General features: G+C 40.6%; 1 protein-coding gene across 1 annotated transcript in view; it reads left to right on the top strand.

Annotated features, from left to right (window-relative positions):
• Nucleotides 1-25,162, top strand: part of Utp20 (UTP20 small subunit processome component) — a 113,016-nt gene that overhangs the window by 60,020 nt on the left and 27,834 nt on the right. The window contains exons 30-45 of the mRNA XM_008832626.3: nt 3,023-3,249; nt 3,848-3,992; nt 5,049-5,136; nt 6,331-6,474; nt 6,778-6,828; nt 6,935-7,087; nt 9,454-9,609; nt 9,912-10,052; nt 10,681-10,818; nt 12,737-12,876; nt 13,108-13,190; nt 15,036-15,316; nt 16,852-16,991; nt 17,189-17,345; nt 21,852-21,950; nt 22,821-22,988. Of these exons, the coding sequence (XP_008830848.1) occupies nt 3,023-3,249; nt 3,848-3,992; nt 5,049-5,136; nt 6,331-6,474; nt 6,778-6,828; nt 6,935-7,087; nt 9,454-9,609; nt 9,912-10,052; nt 10,681-10,818; nt 12,737-12,876; nt 13,108-13,190; nt 15,036-15,316; nt 16,852-16,991; nt 17,189-17,345; nt 21,852-21,950; nt 22,821-22,988 (2,311 nt within the window). The remainder of the gene's footprint in view (nt 1-3,022; nt 3,250-3,847; nt 3,993-5,048; nt 5,137-6,330; nt 6,475-6,777; nt 6,829-6,934; nt 7,088-9,453; nt 9,610-9,911; nt 10,053-10,680; nt 10,819-12,736; nt 12,877-13,107; nt 13,191-15,035; nt 15,317-16,851; nt 16,992-17,188; nt 17,346-21,851; nt 21,951-22,820; nt 22,989-25,162) is intronic.

Raw genomic sequence — 25,162 nt, 5'->3', positions numbered from 1 at the left:
AAAGTCTGATTTTAATGTAAACCTAGAGCCAGCAGGATGGTTCAGTAGATAAAGGCACTTGCCTCCAACCCTGACAACCCAACTTCAATTCCAAGATCCATATGGTAGAAGGAGAGAACTCCCAGGTTTTCCTCTGACCTTCCACATGTGCATAGTGGCACACATGCACACACACACATACACACACTAAGTAAATGAGTGAATGAATGACCCAAGTTTTCCTCTGACTTTCCACATGTACATAGTGGCACACATGGACCCACACAATGAATGAATGAATGAATGAAATAAAAAATTTAAAGTAAACCTACCATTTACATAGTGTCAATCAAATATCAAAGTAGATTTTTCTATCTATAGACAAGTCTAATGGTTTTCTTTTGGATAAATCCATATAGAACTGAGGCTACTATCTTTAAGCTTACAAATAAGGGTAAATGTCATTAAGTGTACTCAAGACATCTAAAACTTACTTATCATCTAGTATGATCACATAATTTTCTGTTCAAACTGAAAATTTTCTGAAGATAAAGAGATGTAATTTAAAAAAAAAAAAGTGGGCTGAAAAGATGGCTCAGCAGTTAAGAGCACTAGCTGTTCTTACAGAGGAACGGGGTTTGATTCCCAGAACCCACATGGCAGCTAACAACTCTCCATAACTCCAGTTCCAGGGGATCCAACACCCTCTTCTGACCTTCATGGACATTGTACCACATGGGTGCACTAACACACATGAAGGCAATACACTCATACACAGAAAATTAATAAATAAAATACATATTTTTTAAAAGTTATCCATGGACCGGCTGTGGTGGCTCACGCCTTTAATACCAGTACTCAGGAGGCAGAGGCAGACAGCTTTCTGTGAGTTCAAGACCAACCTGGTCTGCATAGTGAGGTCCAGGATACCTGGGGCAACACAGTGAGACCCTGTCAAACAAACAACTAAGCCAGGAAACCAACATACACTAACACACTCCTTGCCACGCAGTTGTGCTGGTTCTAATCACCATGATCAACCTTGTGTGGCTTGCTCCTTCCAGTCCTGTCACCCGTCATGCCTCGCTTGTACTTTCTCTTCATAATTACCTTCCTAAATTCTTTAAAGACAGAGAGCATTTCTCTCCACAGAGTTGATCCTCTTCATCCAGGCTTAGTTGGTGCTCATGCATGTCAAGTGAGTGGTTGAAGTTTCTGACTGAGCCATGCACATCTGCATGGAGCATGTTCACTATATCGTGGCATCTCTGAGCCTCAGTTCTGTTACCTGTAAACTAGAAATAACAGACTGTTGGCCTGGGGAGGTGGATCCATTGGTACAAGTGTAAAGGACCTGAGTACAGTCCCCAGAATCCATGCAAAAAGCCAGGCTCCATGGAGCGAGCATGCTGTAATCTCAGAGATAGTGAGGTGGGAGGCAGAGACAGGCACTTGCCTGGAAGCTCGCTGACCAGCTGGCCTAGCCCAAAAGGTAAAGCTCCAGACCAATGAGAAACTCATTCCGAAAAAATAATGCCTAAGGAATGACACTGAAGATCATCCTGACCTCCACGTGCTCATGCACCCATGAACTTACACTTACACATAAAACAATAACAAACTTACTTCATTGATGATGGAGATGATATACGTAAAGAGCTGAAACCTATTCATACTATGTCTAATACTTATTGGACAGAAAGATATATAAGCAGAGCCTCTTATAACTTTCCTATTACTTTGCTAGTGCTAAGTTTATTAAAGTACTTGAATTCTTTTTTCAGTGGTAAAGTGTCAATAAAATTAAGCTTCTCAAGTTTGTTGTTTTTTTTTAACCTAAAAATTATTTGCTGTGTTTCCACCTGGAGGAATATTCCAGTCTTTTTTAAGAGCATTGCATCTATTTATTTTATTTATTTATTTTTTTATGATTTTGAGACAGGGTCTCCCTGTAGCCTCAGCTGGTCTGGAACTCACTATGTAGACCAGGCTGGCCTCACTTTCACAGCCATCCGCCTGCCTATGAGCATTGCATTATTGAGGATGGATTGTCCTCTGACTGTGAATGTTGCATATCTACATATAACAGATGTTTATTGGAACTCTACACCTAACTCTTAGTAAATAGGTTTTTATATGCACTTATAGACATTTGCATTCTAAAATCATTATTTATTTATTATTTTAATCATATGTATATGACAGTTGTAACTGCATGTATATATGTATGTATGGACCACATGTGTGTCTGGTGCCTGCAGAGGCCAGAAGAAGGCATCAGGTCCCCTAAAACTGGAGTTACAGGTGGCTGTGAGCTACCATGTGGGTGCCATGTGGGTGCTAGGAACCAAACCCAAGTCCTCTGTAAGAGCAACAAGCCTCATATTCTAGAAATCTTTTTTGTAATATTTTATTATTTTATTTTATTTTATGTATGTGAGTGTATTGTCTGCATATATATAAGTGCACCCATGTCATGCAGTGCCCACAGGGGTCAAAAGAAGGTGTCAGATTTCCTGCAACTGGAGTTACAGATGGTTAGCCATCATGTGGGTGCTAGAAATCAAACCCAGATCCTCTGAAAGAGCAGCCAGTACTCTTAACCCCTGAGCCATCTCTCCAGTCCCATTCTAGAAATCTTATAATTGAAAAGTAGAAAGGGCTGAGACTAGAAATCGAGCTGTATTCAAGTCTCAGCTCTTCCACTTATTTTTTAAAAATACTTACTATTTTTATTTTATGTCTTCCACTTATTTTTAAAGATCAATGACTTTGACAAATCTCACTTCTTCTATAATGTGAAATAATACCTCATAGAGATGTTATAAAGATTAAATGAGAAATATATATAAATCTGAGTAATGTTTATATAATGCCTAGGGTTATCCATTAAGTTTTAGATTTAAAGTAATTCATCTTGTAAGTAATTTTATTATTCCTAGACACACACATGTTAAACTTGATATAAAATTCTTATGACTTCTTTTTAGACACTAACATGCTAAGAATTACAATGTCATTACAATGTAATTTTTCCTTGCAGATATTTCCCTTTTCTGGCTAAACAGAAACCTGGGTGCCCCGAATGTGATATCCTGACCAATGTCTTTGCAATTCTCTCAGCAAAGAATCTGTCTGATGCCACAGCCAGCATTATAATGGATGTAGTGGATGACCTCCTGAGCCTCCCAGATTTTGAGCCCACAGAAGCAGTGCCCAGCTTGTCAGTAGCTGGCTGTGTGTATACTGACGTAGCGGGAAACACAGAGGGTGCGTATGCTGCACGAAGTGAGACTCTTAGACTTCATAGGTAGCAGTTCTCAGAGAAGAATCTGTCGAATTTAACTTTAATAGCTTGTGCTGTTTCTTTTCTCTGAGAGCTAACACTCATTTATATGAACTGAAATCTCAGGCAGCCTGTTTTCCTCCACTAATGATTCCACTATTAAACCTGAATTTTTCCTTACTAGTATCCCAACACCTTCTTTATACTATTATGAGAAATGTTTTAGCCTGAAAGGTCTTAAATTTGATTTTAGCTGGGTATGGTGGCACATGCCTTTAGTTCCAGGACCCAGGAGGCAGAGGTGGGTGGATCTCTGAGATTGAGGCCAGCTTGGTCTATATAGTAGTTCCAGGCCAGTTGAGGCTTCAGGGAGACCCTGTCTCAAAAAGACCAAAAAGAAAGAGAGAGAGAGAGAGAGGTGATTTTAGCTAGTGATATAGCTCTTAAATAAGAAAGTTATTTAATATTTAGAGCTAATTTAAGTGTATTAAATTAAAAGCATTAATATTTGAATGCTTTCCTCATCAAGAAGTATATAATGATGCTTTAAAACAGCTTATTAAATTAAACAATCTGTTTCAGAGCCTATCACTTTGGGAGGAAGATTAATTCTACCTCATGTGCCTGTAATTCTGCAGTATCTCAGCAAAACCACAATCAATGCAGAAAAGTTGAAAAAGAAAAAGAATAGGGCACAAGTCAGTAAGGAACTTGGCATTCTTTCAAAGTAAGTGGCATATTTGTACTTAAAAATTAACATCACTGGGCTAGAGAGCTGATGCAGCTGTTAAAGGCTCAGACTCACAACCAGAAGGACAAAAATTAACATTACCAACATAGTTTTAAAATTTTTTAAATTTTTCTCTTGTTTTTCAGCTAATTTTTGAACAAATTGGAAAATATTCTTCAATAACATGTGCAGGTTTCTGGCTTCGGTCTCCAGCACTGAACATAAAGAAAAGGGAAGAGGGAGGGAAGGGGAAGGAAGGGGATAGGTTGAGCGTGTAGCTCAAGGGTAGAGCACATACCGGTTTTGTAAGATCTTTAAAAAAGAAGTCAAAATCTTTCAAGGGTTTTTAAAGACTTTAGCAGTAGAATTAATAGTATGTAATTGGTTTCTGTAAAGGGCAATGTGAGTAAGTGCAAGAAATGATTCTATCTTAAATTTTAATATGAGTTACTAAACTTGTTAAATTAGAATCTTCTGGAAACTTTCTTTGTGATTTTTTTTTTCTTAATATTTCTAAGTTATGCAGAATGGGAACAGATACTGAATGCACTCACTAAATGTACCTCAGGTGATATGGAAAGATGATAGGTGATTAAGCACCACAAAGGCCAGAGTTTGAAGGACCTGCCCCATTTCTTCTAAGCTCCATGACATCTACTTTTCTGAGTCTCAGTTTTTCTCCAATCAAAATTTGACTAAAAAAATTCCTGTATCACCATGCAGTGATGGGAATTACATTGAAGTACTGTGTATAAAACCTTCCGTGTGGGTACTTAAAAGTCTTATTTTTTTGCAAAATAAGAAAGCGTGAATTGCTAGATGACAGCACTAAGGTTAAAATGCACCTCACAGTCAGATATTACAGAGAGCAGCAGCAAGGGGTTAGATGAAGGCCACTGCTGAATGTCCACATGAACCTTTAACATAGCTGGCATACTTCAAAGCCACTTGCATACTAGCGTGTTAAAACCGGTGCTTTTCTGCAGTTTAACTTAGAGAAAGAATTCCTAGCTTACATGTCTTCCTAACGTGTCCATGTGTTTTCTTCCTTAGGATAAGCAAGTTTATGAAAGACAAAGAACAGAGTTCTCTGCTCATTACCCTTCTCCTTCCATTCCTCCACCGGGGCAGTATTCTCCAGGTACAGATTCATAGGACAATTGCTTTCTCTTCAAAGTGGTGCTTTATCACTAGGTTTATTTGTGTGGAGGGCAGGGGGCAGGATTATTTTTTAGTTAGATTCTGTGACATATTTGTCCCAAAGAACCTAAGACTAAAAGTGAGACAGATCTGGCTGCAACATCTGTCACCCCAGTAATCCCCAGGGTTGATTGGGCTGATCTGACTGTCCAGATGGGTATCCCTCCCAAAGCTACGTGCTCAGGGAAGAGGGAGGCCTTCCCTGATAGAGGAGGACTGGTCTTTGGTCAAAGGTACCTGACTATCTGTGCTCCCCTGCTGGAACCTCCAGACAAGCCCTTAAGGTCCACATGTAGGAGAATGTAGGGAATCGAGTGTCCAAGACTCCAGACACATTCAGATGAGGCACTGCGCATGACAGTGTGCCTTTCTTTAAAGAACAATAACAGCAACAGAAGAATTTAAGACCATACACAAGTAGAATATTTGAAATAAAGGGGGAAAATTTGGCCAGGATAGGAATGGGGGACAGCAAGTGGAAAGGTACCTGCTACCGCAGTAAAATTGTCCCCATTGTCCTTCATTGAGCTTCTCATCCATCTCAGGGTTCATTTTCTCTTCTTTGAACAACAAATAGAGCCTAAGAAGTCCAGACAACAAGTTTCCGATGGGATCCTTAAACTCGGATTCAGCCCCAGTTAAGAGTCTCCAGTGGCTCATTACAAGGCAGCAGGAACAGCCCAAACATCTGTCACCACACAGTAGCTCAGGTTTAAGCCCACAAACGTGTAGGCAACTAGAGGTTCACCTTTTCTTCAGAAAATTCATTTTGTTGACTTCTCTTTGACACAATTAAAGAAGCTGTATTTCAAATTCACATATATCCTGTGTTAGAATTAAAGAAAGAAACTATAACAAACATTATTATGGATTTTGTGTTAAGTTAAAATACCAAAAACTTTTAAAAAGACTATAAAAAATTAAATTGAGCTAGACATGGTAGTGTAATCCCAGCACTTGGGAAGCAGAGGCAGACCAGCCTGGTCTACATAGTAATTTCAGGCCATCTAGGGCCAGATACCAAGACTCCATCTCAAAATACATATACACCTACACACCACACACACACACACACACACACAAATAGGTAAGCAAATTGTCCAGTTTTCTGAAATAGGATTTCTCTTATTCTTAGGATACAGAGCTTGATATTCTGATGACAGTACAGAACTTGTTACAACATTGTCTGGACCCCACAAGCTTCCTCAGACCTCTGGCCAAACTCTTTTCAGTTATTAAGAACAAGTTGTCAAGACAGTTGCTTTGTACAGTTTTCCAGGTATGTGATATTCATTTATCTCCCAAATTGCTCTTTGTTAAGATAACTATGCCCCGTAGAACATGGGTGCAAGCCACCTTCATTCCAGTATGATTTTATAAGAAGTTGAGTGGGGTTAGGAAGCTGAGGAGAGAACAGAAAAGGTAATAAAGTATTGTTCTTAGCCAGATGTAATGGCACAGACCTGTAATCTCAGCACTTGGGAAGCTAAGACAGAAGGATCACAAACTCAAAGCTAACCTGTGTTACATAGTAAGAGCCTGCCTCAAAAAACTGAAAAAATTAAATATACTTCCTTTTTAGAATCTTTCTGATTCTGAAAGTGGACTGAAATATATTGCAGACATTGTTAAGGTAAGAAAGAAATCTTATTTCTCTTTGGCTTTATAAGAATTAACATTTTGGTTTCTGTAATACTTGTACCTCTCTCTTTATATGGTTTCAATGTCATTTCTTGTAGCTTAATGCCTTTGATCAAAGGCATCTCGATGACATCAACTTTGACGTTCGCTTCTCAGCGTTCCAGACCATCACCTCTTACATAAAAGAAATGGAGGTGGTGGATGTTAACTACCTAATCCCCGTGATGCATAATTGTTTCTATAACATGGAGGTAGGTTTTCATGGCAAAATGTACAGACTGTTTTGATAATACAACTACTAAGTATAGTCGCTTAACTCTCAATGTGTTTTAGAAGGGGACAGTGGTTATTTTTTTTAATATTTTATTTATTTTTATTTTATGTCTATGCATGTATTGCCTGCATGTGTGTAAGTGCACTCATATCGTGCAGTGCCTGTGGAGGTCAGAAAAGGCTGTCAGATACACTGAAACTGGAGTTACAGTTGTTAGCTACCATGTGGGTGCTGGGATTCAAACCCGGGTCTTCTGCAAGAACACCTGGTGTTCTTAATCCTTGAGCCATCTTTCCAGCCTTAGGACAAGTGTTTTTTAAGAACAAAATTTCTCTTAAATGCAGCCATTTTTGTTTAGTAAACAAATTGTTATCATTTGAAAGACTGATATTTTAATAACTATATGAAAGCATTTAGAAAAAAAATGTACAAGTTATGTTTTGTCTGATGTCTATAATCCTACCATTAGGAAGGCAGAGCAGAGGGTCCAGAGTTTAAGACCAGCCTGGACTACATAGCAGGATCCTGACTCAAAGGAAACCTGAATGGTTACCCAGGCTGTAGAGAAGGAAAGTGATAATGAAAACCTTCCAAAAGTAGATATTGGTGATGGTTGTACAACTTTCTTAAGACTCTGGAAACCACTGAGGGCCAGTGAGGTGGCTCAGTGTGACAAGGGCCTTGCTGCCCATGCCTGATGACCTGACTTCATTCCCCAGAATATGTGTAAGAAGCCAGATAGACGTAGAGCCGGGCGTGGTGGCTCACACCTTTAATCCCAGCACTTGGGAGGCAGAAGCTGGTGTATCTCTGTGAGTTCAAGGCCAGCTGGAGCTACAGGGAGACCCTGTCTCAAAAAAAAAGCCAGATGTAGTGATGTATATCTGTAATCCAAATGAGATGGGAGGCAGAAGACAGGAGATTCCACCACAAGCTCACAGACTGGCTAGCCTTCAGTGCATGGCAGCAGAAATAAGAGAGACGCGGCCTCAACGAGGAGAAAGGCAGAAATAGACACTTGAAAGCTTTCTTCTGACCTCCACATGGGTTCTGTGGCACAGGCATGCCCCTACAGGCACATCGTATTTTAAGTCTATGAGTGTATTGCCTGCATTTGTGTAAGTGCACCTGTGTTGTGTAATGCCCATGGAGGTCAGAAGAAAGCATCAGATCCCCTGGAACTGGAACTACAGATGGTTGTTAACTACTATGTGGGTGCTGAGAATCAAACCTGGGTCCTCTGCAAGAGTAGTCAGTGCTCTTAACCACTGAGCCATCTCTCCAGCCCCAGCATTTCAATTACTTTTCAGAAGTTAACTATAACTCAAAAATTTGTCTCCTTTTTATTGAAGATATGCTAGAAATAAAACATTTAGATTATATTAGGTACCATATTGATGAATCAAATTAAATCCAAAACAGAGGAAAACGAAACCTTTGATTATTGTTGACCATGTAGTAGCATCAGTAATCTCCGTGGCAGTTTATATCAATATTTATATCTAGGTTTGGGAGGCAGAGGCGGGTGGATCTCTGTGAGTTCAAGGCCAGGCTGGTCTACATAGCAAGTTCCAGGACAGCTGGGGCTACAGGAAGACCCTGTCTCAAGAAGACAAACAAAAAAAAGGAATTATATTTAGGTTATGAAAAGGTGATATTCTCATATAGGGCTCATGTTTTCAGCTATCATGTCATATTTCAGCATGAGGCATCTTGAGTTACTGCCTGTTGGCTAAGTTGGGAAAACCTTCTCTGTACTCTTTATATTCTTTTTTTTGTTTGTTTGTTTTGGTTTTTTTGAGACAGGGTCTCCCTGTAGCCCCAGCTGTCCTGGAACTCACTGTGTAGACCAGGCTGGCCTTGAACTCACAGAGATCCACCTGCCTCTGCCTCTGCCTCTGCCTCCCAAGTGCTAGGATTAAAGGCGTGTGCCACCACACCTGGCCTCTTTATGTTCTTAAACTGAGAACTCCGGGGCCCCTGATCCAAGTTATACCAGGCAAGTCTGCCATTTTCCACACTGTCCCGATACGGAAAACAGATTTTAGTGAAACTCTTAATTTGCTTGCTTGGGCAAATAAAACTGATTTAAAAGTGTGTCCTGACATTAAGTGATACTTCTCAGTAAGTGTGGTATTTCAAAATCAGGTCTTGTCAATGCCTCACATCCCCCTGTCTGGTTCTTCCTAAGTTATGCGGTGCTTGTGTGACATTTTGTGGTAGGAATTTATATCTAGAGCATTGATAAGAGTTTCACTTTCTTTGGAAATAATAGTCTATATTTTATTAATGAATACAATGTATTAATGGCATAATATCCTAGGTTCTTTTTCTTATTTTCAGTTAGGAGATATGTCTTTAAGTGATAATGCCAGCATGTGCTTGACAAGTATCATCAAAAAGTTAGCTGCCCTGAACGCCACAGAGAAAGAGTACAAGGAGGTCATTCACCGAACACTGCTGGAGAAACTGAGGAAAGGGCTGAGGAGCCAGACAGAGGTGTTGAACTTTATCTTTTGATTGCTACTGTCCATTGGCTGGTTGGATTTGGTTTTCCCTCTCCTGATATTGAAAGGCAGTTGGATTTAGTGTCTAGAATTAGGCAACAACTTTTAACCAGGAAAGGGGTGTATGGGAAGGGGTAGCATTTGCTTTTGATTTTATATAGTAGTTTTGGTTTTTGGTTTTTGGTTTTTTTTACAGTAAAAATGATTTACTTAAGCATATTAAGGGCTTTTAATTATCTAAAAAGAAGATCCTTTTAAAATTCAACTGTTTTTTTCTCAACTTGATATTTGCAGAGTATTCAGCATGATTATACCACAATACTTTCCTGTTTAATTCAAACATTTCCAAGTCAACTGGAATTTAAGGATTTGGTGCAGCTTACTCATTCTCATGACCCAGAAATGGACTTCTTTGAGAACATGAAGCACATTCAGGTAGAAGAGTTCTGCTTTCCCTGCCTTCAAAATAAGCACTGTAAAAAGTTCTGCCTCTCCTGCAGGTTCACATCCCCCAAAAGGTTTCATGTTTCCATCCCTTGGTCTCCCTGGTCATCTGGCAGATTTGCACATAAGACAATCATTTTCCGACATCTTATTTTCTTGGTGGTGTCACAACACATAATGAAGAGTCACCTGGAGCTGGAGAGACAGCTCAGTTATTAAGAGCACTACTGCTTTGTCATGAGTTCAGTTCCTAGCACCCACATCAGGCAGCTCACAGCCACCTGGAACTCCAGCTCCAGGGCGCTCCAACACCCTTTTCCGGCCTTCCACTCACATACACACATACCTACACTCAGACATATTCATATACATATGCAAACACATGATCATAATTAAAAATAAAATCTTTTAAAAAATTAGTCACCTTTGGCTGGCTTTTCCTATAAAATATTTGGAGTTCATTGTTAAGGGAATTGGGGTATGGGTGTTTGCTTATGCAGCACATGGCCAATGTTTCACACCTTTAATCTTTTCAGGAAAAAGAACTTGTGGCTGACACAGCTGGAAGTGGTTTTGGAGAGAATACTCAGTAACCGTGCCTATTTTATCTAATTCATAGATCCACAGACGAGCAAGAGCCTTGAAGAAACTGGCCAAGCAGCTTCTGGAAGGGCAAGTCGTGCTCTCTTCTAAATCCCTGCAGAATTACATCATGCCTTATGCCATGACTCCAATTTTTGATGAGAAAATGCTCAAGGTAGGACATTTGGTCTAGAAAGCTTGTGCTATTGGTATCTTTATTAAATTTCATCATCATAATTCAGTTAGAGTCAGCCGAATACCCTTAGAACCACAGGTAGAAAATATTATGTAAATTGTGGCTTTTATTTGTATTTTCACTTTGACTAGCACACACAGGCCAACCACAAGAAAATATTCCCCTTCCTAGAAATTCACATATCGCTAAAATGATTTTAGGTTTTGAGATACTCTGACTCTGTAGCCCAGTCTGGCTTTGAACTACTACCATTCGTCTTGCCTCTACGCTTCGGTTACTGGGATTATAGATGTTCTTTGGTTAGTTGGTTGGTTAGTAGACTGGGTCTCGCTGTGCTGGTCTGTGCTCACCGTGTAGTCCAGGCTGATCTTGAACTCCCAGGGATTCTACTGCTTCGGACTCCAAGTCTTGATTGCTCCCACCTTCTTTCCTTCCTTCCTTTCTTCCTCCCTCTCTCCCTCCCTTTTTGTTTTCTCGAGGAGGAGGTAGGATGGTTCATTGTGTTGCCCAGGCTGGTGTTGAACTCACAGTCCTTCACCTTCCCTCATAGCCAGGATTACAGACACGCACCATACCCAGCCTTAAAAGTTTGCTCTTTTAAAGTCCACTTTAAAAAGCCAGTAAGCACAACCAACTCAGGAGTTCAGGAGTGTTGAGATACAAAGTGTAGGTGGAAAAGTATTATGCCATGGTGTGCTTGAATTTTAGCATGTGTATTCTAACTGTTCATTTTTGAACTTGCTTGTGACTGTACACATAAAGTTGGTTTCTTACAGATTGCATTTCTCTGGATCCTACTGTGTGTCCAATTTCTCCCTTGCAACTTTTTTAGACTAACATTTAATATAAGTTTGCGTTGAGATCTATAATCTTGTGACTTCTTTTCTGTTGGACATTATTTTTCTCTTTTTCCTTTTATTCCTTCTATTGGGTTAACTTGGCGTTCATGATTATATTTATCTCTATTATAGAAGTATTTTTGTCATAGACTTTTAACCTCTGTATTAGCTTTAAACACAGTAAAATATTATTACTGCTTTATAAACAATTATCTTCTAAAGTGGTCACGTAAAGGAAGGTCTTTCATATTTGCTTACACATACATAATTCCTGATTCTCTTCTTTTCTTCTTGTATGTTCAGGTACATTTGCCACACTGAATTTTTCACTCTGGCTGATAGAGGCGTCTATTCTCATCCTTCTCTGGGCTTTGATGACTGTCTTCCCTTACTCAACTCTCCCCATGAACTTGAAGAGCTTTCCGTCCTGTAGCTTTCTTTTCCCTGGCACCCCGCCCTGCGGACTCCAGCTGCTGTGCTTAGCCTCTTTCCATCACTTTAACCCAGGGAGGCCACAGGGCTCTGTTTGAGTTTCTCCTACACTGGGACCTCACAGTTCTGTGCATAATAAATTCAGGTCATTGTAGCCCTTATTTCCCGTGTCCTTCCTCTTAGGGATCATTAGCTGTCTAACATCTTGAGTCTGAAAATTTAGGTTCATACATTTTTGCCCTCATTTCTAGTTTAAGGTGTGAAGATAAGCTCACTCCTTGTTTTCCATCATGACCTAAACAAGATGTCTCTGGGGACTTTTGAGTGCTGAGCACTGTAATATGTAGTTTTTGACATTGCATTGGTCAACTTTCTTTTCCATTCCCTGCCTGTAGTGCTGAGCCAGTCTGGAAGATCTGTGTAGTAATGAGCTCATAGTATATTATTCTTTAAATTAGTCACATCTTTTTTTCTGGGATTAGGGCAGAAAAAGGAGTATAATACAGATGGTCTTTCCTTTGTTAATTACTAATGACCTGTGGCCTATGGCTTCTGTTATACCAAATTAACCTTGTGTTTTGTTAGAATTATTTGTTATACATTGATGCTCTTGGTTTATTTTACAGCATGAAAACATAACCATTGCTGCCACAGAGGTTATCGGAGCTGTTTGCAGACATCTCTCCTGGCCAGCGTATCTCTATTACTTGAAACATTTCATTCATGTCTTACAGGCTGGCCAGATCAATCAGAAGTTGGGTGTCAGGTATAGCTACATTTTTTTTTTTTTTTTATGAAATAAAAACTTTGCTTGCTGAATTGGTCTTTCTGAAATCTCAGTTTACTTTTACATTGTATTAAAGGGCTAGGCCGATGCTTGTTAGAATCAAAAATACTGATAAAAACAATTTTATTGATTATATCCTCCAGCTTCCTTTCCTTTTTGTAGATGGTATTGCTAATCAAATGAACATTTCTGTGTGTCTTTTTTTAATAGTTTACTAGTTATAGTACTGGAAGCATTCCACTTTGACTACAAAACTCTTGAAGAAAAAATGGGAAACATTAAGAATGAAGAAAGTAAGTTCTTAAAACTTTTTAAAACTAGATTCTAATTTTATTCCTGGATAATTTATGGTGATGAATTAAAGATGGCAAAATACAGCTTACTACTTCTTCTGCTCTTTGTATTAAAGACTAGTTAATGAGTCAAGAAGAAACTGAAACGAATGTTTTATTCTTAAAAATCTCATTTAACTTTATGGAGGACACATCTAAAATTATATTAATGAAAAATCTGAGTGTTGGTCATTTCCTTAGAAGGCCATCTCCTTAAATGTATGACACTCTATCTATGAGGACTAGCCCTGGTTTCCTGGGCCCAAACAAAACAGTAATCCTCCAACTCAGAACTAGTCATAGCTTACTACCATCTGACCCCCACACTGCAGAACAGGTCTTCTCCATTCCATTTCCTCCATAGTTAACCTCTCCTGTACCATTCAGATCTAATATTGAAAGAGCAACATGAAACAATACCCATCACAATTACGATGCAGCCATGCACCCTGAGTTACTAGTTTCTACCACTTTCCCAAATTAATCTGAATCAGCAGTGGACTAACCCAAGGTGGAGCGTTGATGTCCAGGAAGGAGATGAGGAGGGTCCTCCAATTATAGTTCTTATGGTGTTCAGCCAAGAGTTTTCATTTTCTGTATCTTAATTCTATATATCAGTTAAAACTGATTAAAATTGAAATGGCAAATCAAAGTAGTAGTCTTCTTGAAGAAAAATTCAGTGAGAAGGAGGACAGTAAAGCTGGAAACCTTTATTGAGAACCTGCTGTGTGACGGGGTTTTGATAGACAGTATTGCATTTGTCCTCGTAAGGACCTTTCAAGAACCTTAGTATTAGTTACTCTGTATTTTTGATATGTGAAACTGAGGTTCATCAGCATAAGTTAACAAAGTTTCATAGCCAAAGGTCACTTTTTTTATACTTGGTGGGGTGTCAGACAATGTTTTAGGGAATTATAAGATTTCATTTCATTTAACCTTCACACTACTTGGCAAGGTGTCATCAGCATAAGTTAACAAAGTTTCATAGCCAAAGGTCACTTTTTTTATAGTTGGTGGGGTGTCAGACAATGTTTTAGGGAATTATAGGATTTCATTTCATTTAACCTTCACACTACTTGGCAAGGTAGGTGGCTACTTCCCTTTTACTGGTGAAGAATCCAAAGCACACCGGTGTTAAGGTAATTCCCTGAGGTAGTATAATTTATTTATAGGGTCAAGCCTAGACTTACCTACAATACTGTACTAATTCTCTTTAATAAGCTGAATCCTAGAAGGGAAATTTCTATATGAGAGCTGTCAGCTCATGTTTCTCGTGCTATAAATAAATGTAAGGTTTTCTTTCAGCGTTCTCACTTCCTTGCTTAGGAAGCTTTCTGTTGGCTAAGAGTCCTACTTCCAATCCATTTCCCCTAGTGTATTCACAAGTGATCCTGTCCTGGCCAGTCTACATTTTTTGTAATTGCCAGTTTTCTTGTCTCTGTCCCTCAATAGACCTCCACTGTGAGACAGGAAAGCCCACAGTCCTCTCACTCCCTGCGGTGTCCTCAGCTGTTACCCTCCCTGCCTGTAACTGGTATCAGTATTTTCGGTTGGATATAGATGTTGATAGAAAAAGACTACTTATCACAACTACACAGCTGGGTCATTTCCTCCTCCTCTTCCTCTTCCTTCTCTTATTCTGAGACAGGGTCTGGCTATGTAGCCCAGGCTAGCCCCAGACTTTGTAATCCTGCTTCAGCCTCCTGAGTGCTAGGTTACAGTTTAAGATTATAGAAACAAACTACTGCCGACACCTAGCCTTTTCATCGTATTTCATCTAAGGTGACTTTTGTTTGCTAAATACAGACACAATTGAAATAGCTGAGTTATTGGAGCATGAAGCCATGGAATTAGAGCACATGGATGAGGAAGAGAAGGAAAATACATGTGAGAGTTTGTCTGACAACAAGGAGGCACTGGGAGTCCCTGATTCTGATGGGATAGCAACTAAGGAACAAGAATCCATCTCAAGGTCTGTGTCCTTCCTTCCTCGGAATAAAGAGGAATTGGAGAAAACATCTAAAACCATCCAAGGGGCCATAACTGGAGATATCCTCCCCAGACTGCATAAGTGCCTTGCATCCACGGTAAGGACTGGGGCCCCACTGGTCTGTGTGAGCTTGAGTCCAGTTGGTGGGGCAGTTGCCATGGGACCCCTAAGGGTTACTGATTGGCTTTAACTTGTGCGTTTCATCTCAACTTTTCATGGTTTGCTTCCCTCCACCTATTAACCCGAAGCATCTTTGCTACAGCCAGGCGGCAGGGCTCCTTCAGTCTGATTCTGATGTTGCAGGCAGGTGCTTTCTCCGTCTCCAAGGGAGATAACAACTTTTCAAAGAAAGAAGTCTCATGAGTGATTCACATTTGTTTCCCTTTTCCACTTCTTGGCTGTTTTCTGTACTGTTCAGATGTCATTTTGGCCAGGCGTGTGGTCAGGTACCTCCATCTTCCCTAGTCAGCAGGGGTAACAGTTAACAAATGACGCATCTTCATATACCCAGAGCCTTTCTTCCTCGGTGTAAAACATGGGTCTATAAACTGTGACCCATGAGTTGTAGCTAGGTGCCATACAACCTATTTTTATAAGGAAAGTTTTATTAAAACACACAGCCATTCTTTCGTATTACAGCAACAAAGTTAACCAGCTTTAACAGAGAGCCAAAAATACTATCTGTTCTTTTACAAAAAAGTGTACTAAACACTGGTATAAAATATTGACTTGAACATTTTGTGTATTTGTCAAATGAAACTTTAGTTGAGGCAGTGGAGTTCTTATTACCAACCATGTACTCAAACACTTGAAAGTTCCAACCAGCACATATTTCTTGTGTCATAGAGATAGAGAAAGAGATAAATATTAAACAGCATTTGTAACTTGTCGATGAAACTTTGGCTTCATTTTTTTTTTCATCTGCTACTTTGAAAAGTAGATTGGTCTCAAACTTGTGATCCTCCTGCCTCAGTCTTCTAAGTGCTGGGATTACAGGTATCTGTTGCCTTATCCCCACATCTTACCATAGATCCTTAATTCCTATTATTTTTGTAATTTTTGAAGGGTTAGTCTCAAACTGCACACTTTATTTTTTAAAGAGTAAGCTGGGGTTGGGTAGATGACTCGGGGGGTAAGAGTGTTTGCTGTACAAGCATGTGGACCTGTGTTCAAGTCCCTACACATAGCTGTGCATAACCCCAGTACTGGGAGAAGGGTGTCCAGGCATAGACAGGAAATCACTGGGTCTTGCTGGCTGTTATCCTAGATCTAAGTCAGTGTAAGACTCTTGTCCTAAAGAGAGTGACGTCCTCCTTTGACCTCCACATGCATGTGCGCGCGCGCACACACACACTACAAAAAAGTAAACTAGAAAAAATAAGCTTAAAATGGAAAAAGATCTTGTCTTTCAAATGCAAGGTTAGTGGTGACCAAAGGGAAGAAAGCTCAGTATAGCCAACACTAAGACCTGGGTTTCACTTCCTGGCCTAAGACCTGGGGTTCACTCCCTGTCCATCACTGGCGAGGGGTGAGGTGGGGGAGAAGGAGGAAATCCAATGCAAAGTGGTATAGTGTTGGCAGGTTCTTGGGGACCTTATTTTTGTTCCAGTTTAACCTGAACTTTTCTTGTAGACTAAAAGGGAAGAAGAGCATAAGCTGGTCAAGTCCAAAGTCGTGAATGATGAGGAAGTAGTCCGAGTTCCCCTGGCTTTTGCCATGGTTAAACTGATGCGGTCCCTGCCACAAGAGGTCATGGAGGCAAATTTGCCCAGGTATGTTGTACGGCAGATGAGACAAGTTGGGAGAAACAGCAACATTGCTTCTTTGTTAGGAAGAGGAGGCGTACTATCGTGATTCATTGTGCTTCTGAGTCCTAACTCAGAAATTGGGGTTGTGAAGAGTCAGAAACAACAGGACCAGTGTATTTATTTCTGTTTACTTAGTCGTGTTTCAACTTTGCATTCTCTAGTGTTTTGCTGAAGGTCTGTGTCCTCCTCAAGAACAGAGCACAGGAAATCAGAGACATTGCACGCAGCACACTCTCCAAAATAATAGAAGACCTGGGTGTGCACTTCCTGCAGTATGTCCTCAAAGAGCTACAGACCACCCTTGTCCGCGGGTATCAGGTAACCACATCGTGTGCTTTATATTCAAGTCACTTTGACTTCAGTATATTTGCAGCTTAAACACTGCAGGTTATGGTAGTTTGTACCTGTCTTTTGTAAAACTGGTTGGCTGAGGTATTGGGCAACAACATTCAAGCCTCTAATCACAGCCAGGCATGGGAGCTCATGCCTATAATCCCAGTATTGGAAGATGAAGACAAAGAAGATCGGAGTTCAAGGCCAGTCTAGACCAATGAAGGCCTGTCTCAAATAAGCAAGTTCTTAATCAGTATTTTAAAAGTCCATTAGGGAGCTGCAGAGATGACTCAGGAGTTAGTAACACTCACTGCTCTTGCAGAGGACCTGGGTTCAGTTCCCAGCACCCACAAGGTGGCTACCAACCATCCGTAACTCCAGTTCCTGGGGATCTGATGCCCTCTTCTGGCCTTTGTGGGCTTTGAATGCACAGGTACACTTTATATACATGGAGACAAAACACACACATAAAGGGAAAAAAGTTCATTGGTTTAAAAGTTCCTGTATGTCCTACTGTATGGTTCCTCATTGGCCTGAGTTACATGGCCTTTTTTTTTTTTTTCAGATTATTGGATATTAAATTTCACGTTCTCCAGATCTTTCTAGCCCCGAAGTTCTTAATAAAATTCTTATTAATTTTTGAAGGTATTGCCAACAGAATGAAAAAAGATGTATGTGTTTAAGGTTTTAAGCATGTGGCATAGGATATAAAAATAGTAAGGACAGCCGGGCGTGGTGGCACATGCCTTTAATCCCAGCACCTGGGAGGCAGAGGCAGGGGCAGGCGGATCTCTGTGAGTTCAAGGCCAGCCTGTTTGCCATAGTGAGTTCCAGGACAGCTGGGGCTACAGGAAGACCCTGTCTCAAAAAGACAAAAAATAAATAAAAAATAGTAAGGACACCAGGTAGAATATAAAAGGTTCTGGCAGTTCCATGGAGGTCTAATGTGTGTGAGCATGGACAAGCAGCATCTCGGAACTGTTAGACAGGAATTAGAATCCTGCACCGCACCCACAGAACCTGTATTTCAAAAGAGCCTCAAGTGATTTAAGCTGGGAAGCATTGCAGCTTCTTCAAATGCTCACCCGAGTCCTGGTAGCTGGCTTTACCTCGTGTGTCTTAAATTCACTGATGTGTCAGGAACCTGTTCTAATACCAAAATACCCATATTCATTTGACTGTCTCTTTTTTGGCCTTTTTTGTTCACTTACTCTCAAGATGAACATATTCACACTTATCCTTTTTAACAGTGTTTTGAGAATCAGTGTCTTATCACTTCAAGTGAAATGTAGAAACCCCTGCTGTTCATCTTATAAGTATTAAGAACTTCACCAGGCAGTATTACAACTTTGTTTTTAATTGTCAGATATATATGTATGAATGGATGAAGAAACTCAAAGGAGTCTCTCGCTCCATCCAGATATTTACCATTTCATCTGCTCTTCCTCTGTCTCTGAACTTCCATGTTTGTCTGGTAATACTCCTTCGATCTGAACTCCTTTAGCAGTCTTGTAGAGCCGGGCACAGCAGTGGGTTCTCAGTTTCTTCATCTAAAAGTGTCTTTCACCTTCCCTCCTCTGAGAGATGTCAGTGCTGAATGTGGCGCTCTCCATGGACAGGTCTTCGGTTTTATCATACTGCTTGTGTGGTAAGCCCATCAGTTTGTACCTTTCCAAGTAGTGCATTGTTTTAAAGACCTTTTCTTCCCTGTTTTTCAGCAGTTCATACTTGTGTGTCTGAGTGATTTTCTTTGAGTTTACCTTGTTTGGGGTTTGTTGTGCCTCTTCACCAAATTTGACATTCCGGCCAGTATTTCTGTAAATCCTTCCAAACCTGCAATTCCCACGTTTTCTCCTCCTGGGCCTCTCAGTGAAATAAATATTAGCTCTTTTGTTTATATCTTGCCGATCCCTCAGGCTGTTCGTTTTCCTGACCTCCTCCTTCTCTGGGTCATTTAGATTGGATCTTCTGAGTCTATTGTCATCCTGTCTTGTCGCCATCATGCCGTTGGCCCATTCACCAAGCTTCCTGTTTAAAGAGTTGGGTATTCAGTTCTAAAAGTTCCATCTTCTGTTTCTTTTCTGGCATCTGTGTTCCGTTTATTTCAGTCCTCCAGCTGTGAACCTGGAGCTTTACTTCCCAGGCTTTGTCTTGCACTCCCCCCACCATGCCGTGCCAGGAGATGACGGTACAGGACAAAGAAAGGAAAAGTAACTGGGTTGGCCCACACTCAGAACTGCCATCCCACAGTTATGTTGCCGTTGCCAGGTCACTATCACTACACCCTCAGCACTGCTTGGGGTTGGCGTACAGGAGGAAGGAAAAATGAAAACTGATAGACTGCTCTGTCCTGACAAGTCCCCTTTCCTGCTCTTCTCACCAGCATAGGGGCTTTCTAGCATTTTCTCTGTCTGCCCACTGCTGTGTTGCCTAGGAGATGCTGAAAGAAGACTGGTGAACATTGACTTTGCTGGTCTGGGTTCTGGGTTCTCTCCCGATAGCCGCTCTGTGAGTCCTGTCCAGGCTTTAGCTATGCGCAGTGGGGAGACGCGGTAATGTGGGCTCCCGCAGACAAACTGAAATGGAGCTCCTGTCAGCTTTCAGTTTGTTCTGTCTCTCAACTGGCATCCATTCATGGAACGCGTGGGAGGGCCGTGTTGGGCACTGGTGTACAAAGGGGAGCACCCTGGCCCTTCCTTGAGGGGTTGGCCACACAGTTTTCGGGAGCTCCTGAGCTGCTGTCTTGTGTAGCCCTTTTTCTCAAACTACCTGTTCTCTAAATCTATTGCTGTTATTTGTTAAAATTACTAAAATATGGTTGAAAGAATAGGTCATTTGCGATTTCTTAGTGATCATGTAGACACTGTCAAAATTGTATTCTTCAAGTGTTCCTCATCATCTCTCAAAAATAAGCCTTTAATCCCAGCATTCATGAGATTTCGACCAACCTGGTCTACATAGTGAGTTCCAGGCCAGCTGGGGCTACAGGAGACAACCCAAAAATAAGGTTTTTAAAATTATGTTCAGCTTACAGAAAACATTTTGGTGGGTTAGAAAGTATTTAAAAGTCACAAGTAAGGTGTAGAAGAAACTGGGGAGCACTTGCTACTCTTCCTGAGGACCCAAGTTCAGTTCCCAGCACCTACATTGGGTGGCTCACAGCTGCCTATAACTTCAGCTCCTGAGGATCTGACACCCTCTTCTGACTTCTGTGGGCACCCACACACAGGAGGCATATACTCACAAATACACATAAATAAAAATAAATCTTTTTTCTTTTTTTTTTTTTTTTTTTTTTTTTTTGGTCTTTTTGAAACAAGGTCTCCCTGTAGCCCCAGCTGTCCTGGAACTCGCTATGTAGACCAGGTTGGCCTTGAACTCACAGAGATCCGCCTGCCTCTGTTGCCCAAGTGCTGGGATTAAAGGCATGAGCCACCACGCCCAGCAAAAATAAATCTTTAAAAGAAAAAACAAAACTGTGCCTTTAAAGCCCATGTGTGTTTGGACCCCTCAGCTGAGTCCTTGACCTATGACTGCAATCTGTTGTTTGCTGTGGTAATCTTAGAGCAGTAATAGCAGCATATGGAATTCAGGAAGCTTGAGAGGCAGGTATAGTGGTGCAAAGCTGGGTCTCTGGCGCTAGTCCTTCAGGTTTCAGATCCCTACTTTACTTCTTCCTACCCATGTAACCTTGGACAAGTTGATTGTCCTCTCCGTTCTCAGCTTCTAGATGTACAAGTACTGGTAATTCAGCACCTCCACCAGAGGTAGGAGGGGTAAGGCATAAATGTTTTATTGCATGTGAACTAGCATTACAGTGCCTGTTTCACCGTGAAGCACTGGTAGAGATTTGCTTGGTTATTACTGAGGACAAGAGGATGTTTTCTCAGCACTTTATGTACTAACTTTTCTTGCATTCATCATTGGTTTTTATGGTAGGCTAGCGACAGCAGCTCGTGTGCTAGAATTGAAAGGTGTGGAAGCACCTCTGACTATAGGTCAGAAAATTCAAAGGTAGGCTGGGGAATGGAAAATTGAATTATACTAGTAGAATTGTTTTAGAAGTTCAACTAAATAAATGGCTCTGTGCCTTTCTGTGACAAATCACTGACTTAGTTTAGCTGTAATTGTAGTACCTAAGCACGCCATTGCGTTTCTGAACATATTTTGTGCAAAGCGATCCTTAGTTAAAGGATATTTTTTCTTTTTGTCTTTTTTTTGAGACAGGGTCTCCCTGCATGCAGCCCCAGCTGGTCTGGAACTCACTATGTAGACCAGGCTGGCCTTGAACTCACAGAGATCCACCTGCCTCTGCCTCCCAAGTGCTAGGTAATATTAAAGGTGTGCGTCACCACACCCAGCCTGGTTTGAGGATCTTAGGTGGTGACTTGTCATAGCTGCTCTGAGTGTTCTTGGCAGGACTCCTCCAGCTGCATCCTTCAGGTGTGGGACTCCTAGCTGTTTGCTTTCTGACTGTGCATTTCCTTTCAGGTCCACGTGCTCACTTTCACTGTTCACATGCTGCTGCAAGGCCTCACCAGCAAGCTGCAGGTTGGGGGTTTGGACTCTTGTCTAGATATAATGATCGAGGTAAGATTTACAGAATGGAATTCCGGTTTCTTAAGTGGACGGTGAACATTTTAAAAGTTCACAAAATAAGAAATAAAAACAGCCTTTAAAAATGAAAGTAGGATTTAAGGTTTAACTCTGTGGTAGTAGGTGCTTTCTAGAGGGAGGGTCCTAGGTTTAATCCCAGCACACAAACACAAAGGAATTTACTGTCCTTATGTCTTAGGTAAGCAGAAGTTGGAAGCATTAAGGCATCATTGCAATGAGCTTTCTGTTATTGCTGGTGTCTCATACATACTTTTAATCATTCTTTTTGGAAAGAAAGTTGGTATTGTATGTCAGTAGCTTCTGAAATGAGCAATAACTTTCTGTTATCTCCAAGAATCCATTTTAAAGAAATAATTTGAGATGTAGCCTGGGTTTGTCTCAAGGTATGTTCAGCCAGAGCTTTGTAATAGTGAAGAATGAACACTTAACTTTTAAAATTGGATAATGTAATAACTTTGGAGGAATAATTAGTAGACTTGACATATAACTTTTTGTTAATTTTGTCTCAATTTAAATACATTCATTTCAATAAATTACAGATATAATTTCTTGAAAGGACATTAATTTGGCAGTACAAAAGGGGACCTGCTGTATAGTTAGATCTGTGAAGTATTTAGTTTCCTTTAGTAACAATCTTAGCATGTTCCTCTGTTTCATTTGTTGGTGTTTCTGAACTGGTTCCTGAACTGCGTTGAAAATGAGTAAGCACTAATAGAAATTCCTGCCACCTCATTTCAGTCCAGCCTGGTTGCTCTGAGGCCATTGGCTGAGTCCTCAGACCACCTATCTTGACATGCCTTGCTGCACGCCCATCACTGCCATTTATTTGTTCTTCTTTCAAAGATTTTTAACCATGAATTGTTTGGTCCCGTTGCTGAAGAGAAGGAAGTGAAGCAGATTCTCTCCAAAGTCATGGAGGCACGAAGAAGCAAGAGTTACGATTCCTATGAAATCCTCGGCAAGTTTGTAGGAAAAGATCAGGTTACAAAACTTATTCTTCCATTAAAAGAGGTAAGCACTTGATCAAATTCAATAGTTCCCAACATTACAATATCATTGAGTTTCTGAAAGAGTCTGTCAGAGAAAACACTGTCCTTGGTCACCCATGATTGCCTTTAGAGTTGAGGGAACTGACAAGTGCCATCTGGTTGCTGGTTGGTGGCCTTGACTTGGCTGTGATCTTGGAGCCCTGGTTTTTGATGCAAAAGATGTTAAAGGAAAGAAGGCAGCAAGAGTTGGAGTGTGGGTGAGGCTGAGCTGTGCTGTATCAGCAGCGAAAACAGACTTTGGCATCAGACTTCTCCCAAGCTGCCAAGAGGAAGAAAGCTGACGTTAACTGTCTAAACACACTTACAGTCTCTGTTGTAATCTGCACAATCCAGTGAGATCACTGCTGTTTCTATTTTATGGATAGAACACACAGGGTCAAGAGAGTAGAAAGGGACATGGATTAGAAAAAAGGAGGCTGGAGAGATGGCTCAGCAGTGAAGAGCACTGGCTGCTCTTGCAGAGGACCCGGGTTCTATTCCCAACACCCACATGGCAACTAACAAGTGTTCATAACTCCAGTTCCAGGGGATCTGACATCCTCTTCTGACCTCCACAGGCATTGATGCACTTATATACATGCAGGCAATAAAATATTTTTCAGTTAAGAACACTGGTTGTTCTTGCAGAAGATCTGGGTTCGAATCCCAGCACCCACATGGTAGCTAACAACTGTCCGTAACTCCAGTCCCAGGGGATCCGACAGCCTCTTCTAACCTCCATGGGCACTGCACAACATGAGTGTACTTAAAAAATTAATAAAATAAAATATTTTTTAAAAAAAGAGAAAAGAAAAAACTTAGGATTTAGTTGTAGATCTCTCCGATCTAAAGCTCTTCTTGCCCCTTTGGGAACAGGGACTCTAATTTTCCCATTTTCCTGTTGTTTCTGTGCCCTTTGTAAGGGTAGCCATTCAATAATGTCATCAATTAACTTATTAGTGTGCACTAACACTAGAGCAAGAAGCACTGCCTAGTGACACAAGTTACTCTTAATTCCAGGTGTTTTGGTGGTAGATAAAATTGTTTCTAGAATGTACATAGTTTTATCTGATCCTGGTCTAAGAATATTGGTTGTATACCATAATAGTTATGAAATATTGGGGATTTTGCTGAGGTTGATGGTCCTAGGTCCCAATTAAGTTCCCTTGAGTTTTCTTTGAAGCTTGGACATTGCAAGCCTTCATTCACATGGTTTCAATGGTTTCAGGTGTGTTTCTCTCTCTCTCTCTCTCTCTCTCTCTCTCTCTCTCTCTGTGTGTGTGTGTGTGTGTGTGTGTGTGTGTGTGTGTGTGTTTGATAATGGTCTGTCTGTCTGCAGAGCTACCAGTTACCCTCATGCAGGTTGATGTCTGCAGCACTGCCCTGAGGCCTCATCTACAGGGAAGGGTGGAGCAGGGAGTAGAAGGAATCCAGAGGCACAGAAACTGTTCATAGTCTCCAAAGTTGAGGTTATCAACACAGAAACACAGCCCTCACCTGAAAGGGGATGAGATGGTTTACTCTGAGTGACCATGATGTAGGACACAGATTCATGTTACTCAAAATACCAGGTATTTTGTTACATGGTAACAGTTTCATGTAGTTTATATAACAGAATAAAGAAAATAAGTAAAAGCATTTTAAAAATGCTATCATGGAAACGTCAGAGAGATAGATTACAGTTAAATAAGGAAATCTCTACTCTAAGCCTATGATGTTATTTAATGAGATTCTTAGCCTTTGGGTTGGTGGAACCTTGGGGTCTCTTTGTGCATTCAAAAGAGGTTTTTGCCTGGTAGTCTCAAGGATGCTAGTTCAAACACAGGGAAGTAAGTGGCTATTAAAGGGGCTAAAGATAGCAAGATCATTTGTTTCTGGGCCTGCAGCATTCTAGTTCTCCACAATCACTGAAATTTTTTTTCAGTTAGCCTTGTAGAATGTTAACACAGGTACATACGCTATTTTGGAAACCAGTTCACACAATTATGAGTAACTTTTACTTTATATGTTATTATGTCTGAAGTTTTAGTAAGATACACTTTTCAAATTAGAAAAATAACACACTAGAAAATAAAGAATAACACACTAGAAAATAATCATTACAACAAATGAAAATGAAGTCTGTGTTTTTCAGTGTGACACTGTATGTTTGTCTGA

The sequence above is a fragment of the Nannospalax galili genome, unplaced genomic scaffold (genome assembly GCF_000622305.1).
Source record: "Nannospalax galili isolate Female #2095 unplaced genomic scaffold, S.galili_v1.0 scaffold415, whole genome shotgun sequence".
NCBI classification, from domain to species: domain Eukaryota; kingdom Metazoa; phylum Chordata; class Mammalia; order Rodentia; family Spalacidae; genus Nannospalax; species Nannospalax galili.
The sequence above is the reverse complement of the archived record's forward strand: the minus strand, read 5'-3'. Positions and strand labels throughout refer to the sequence as shown.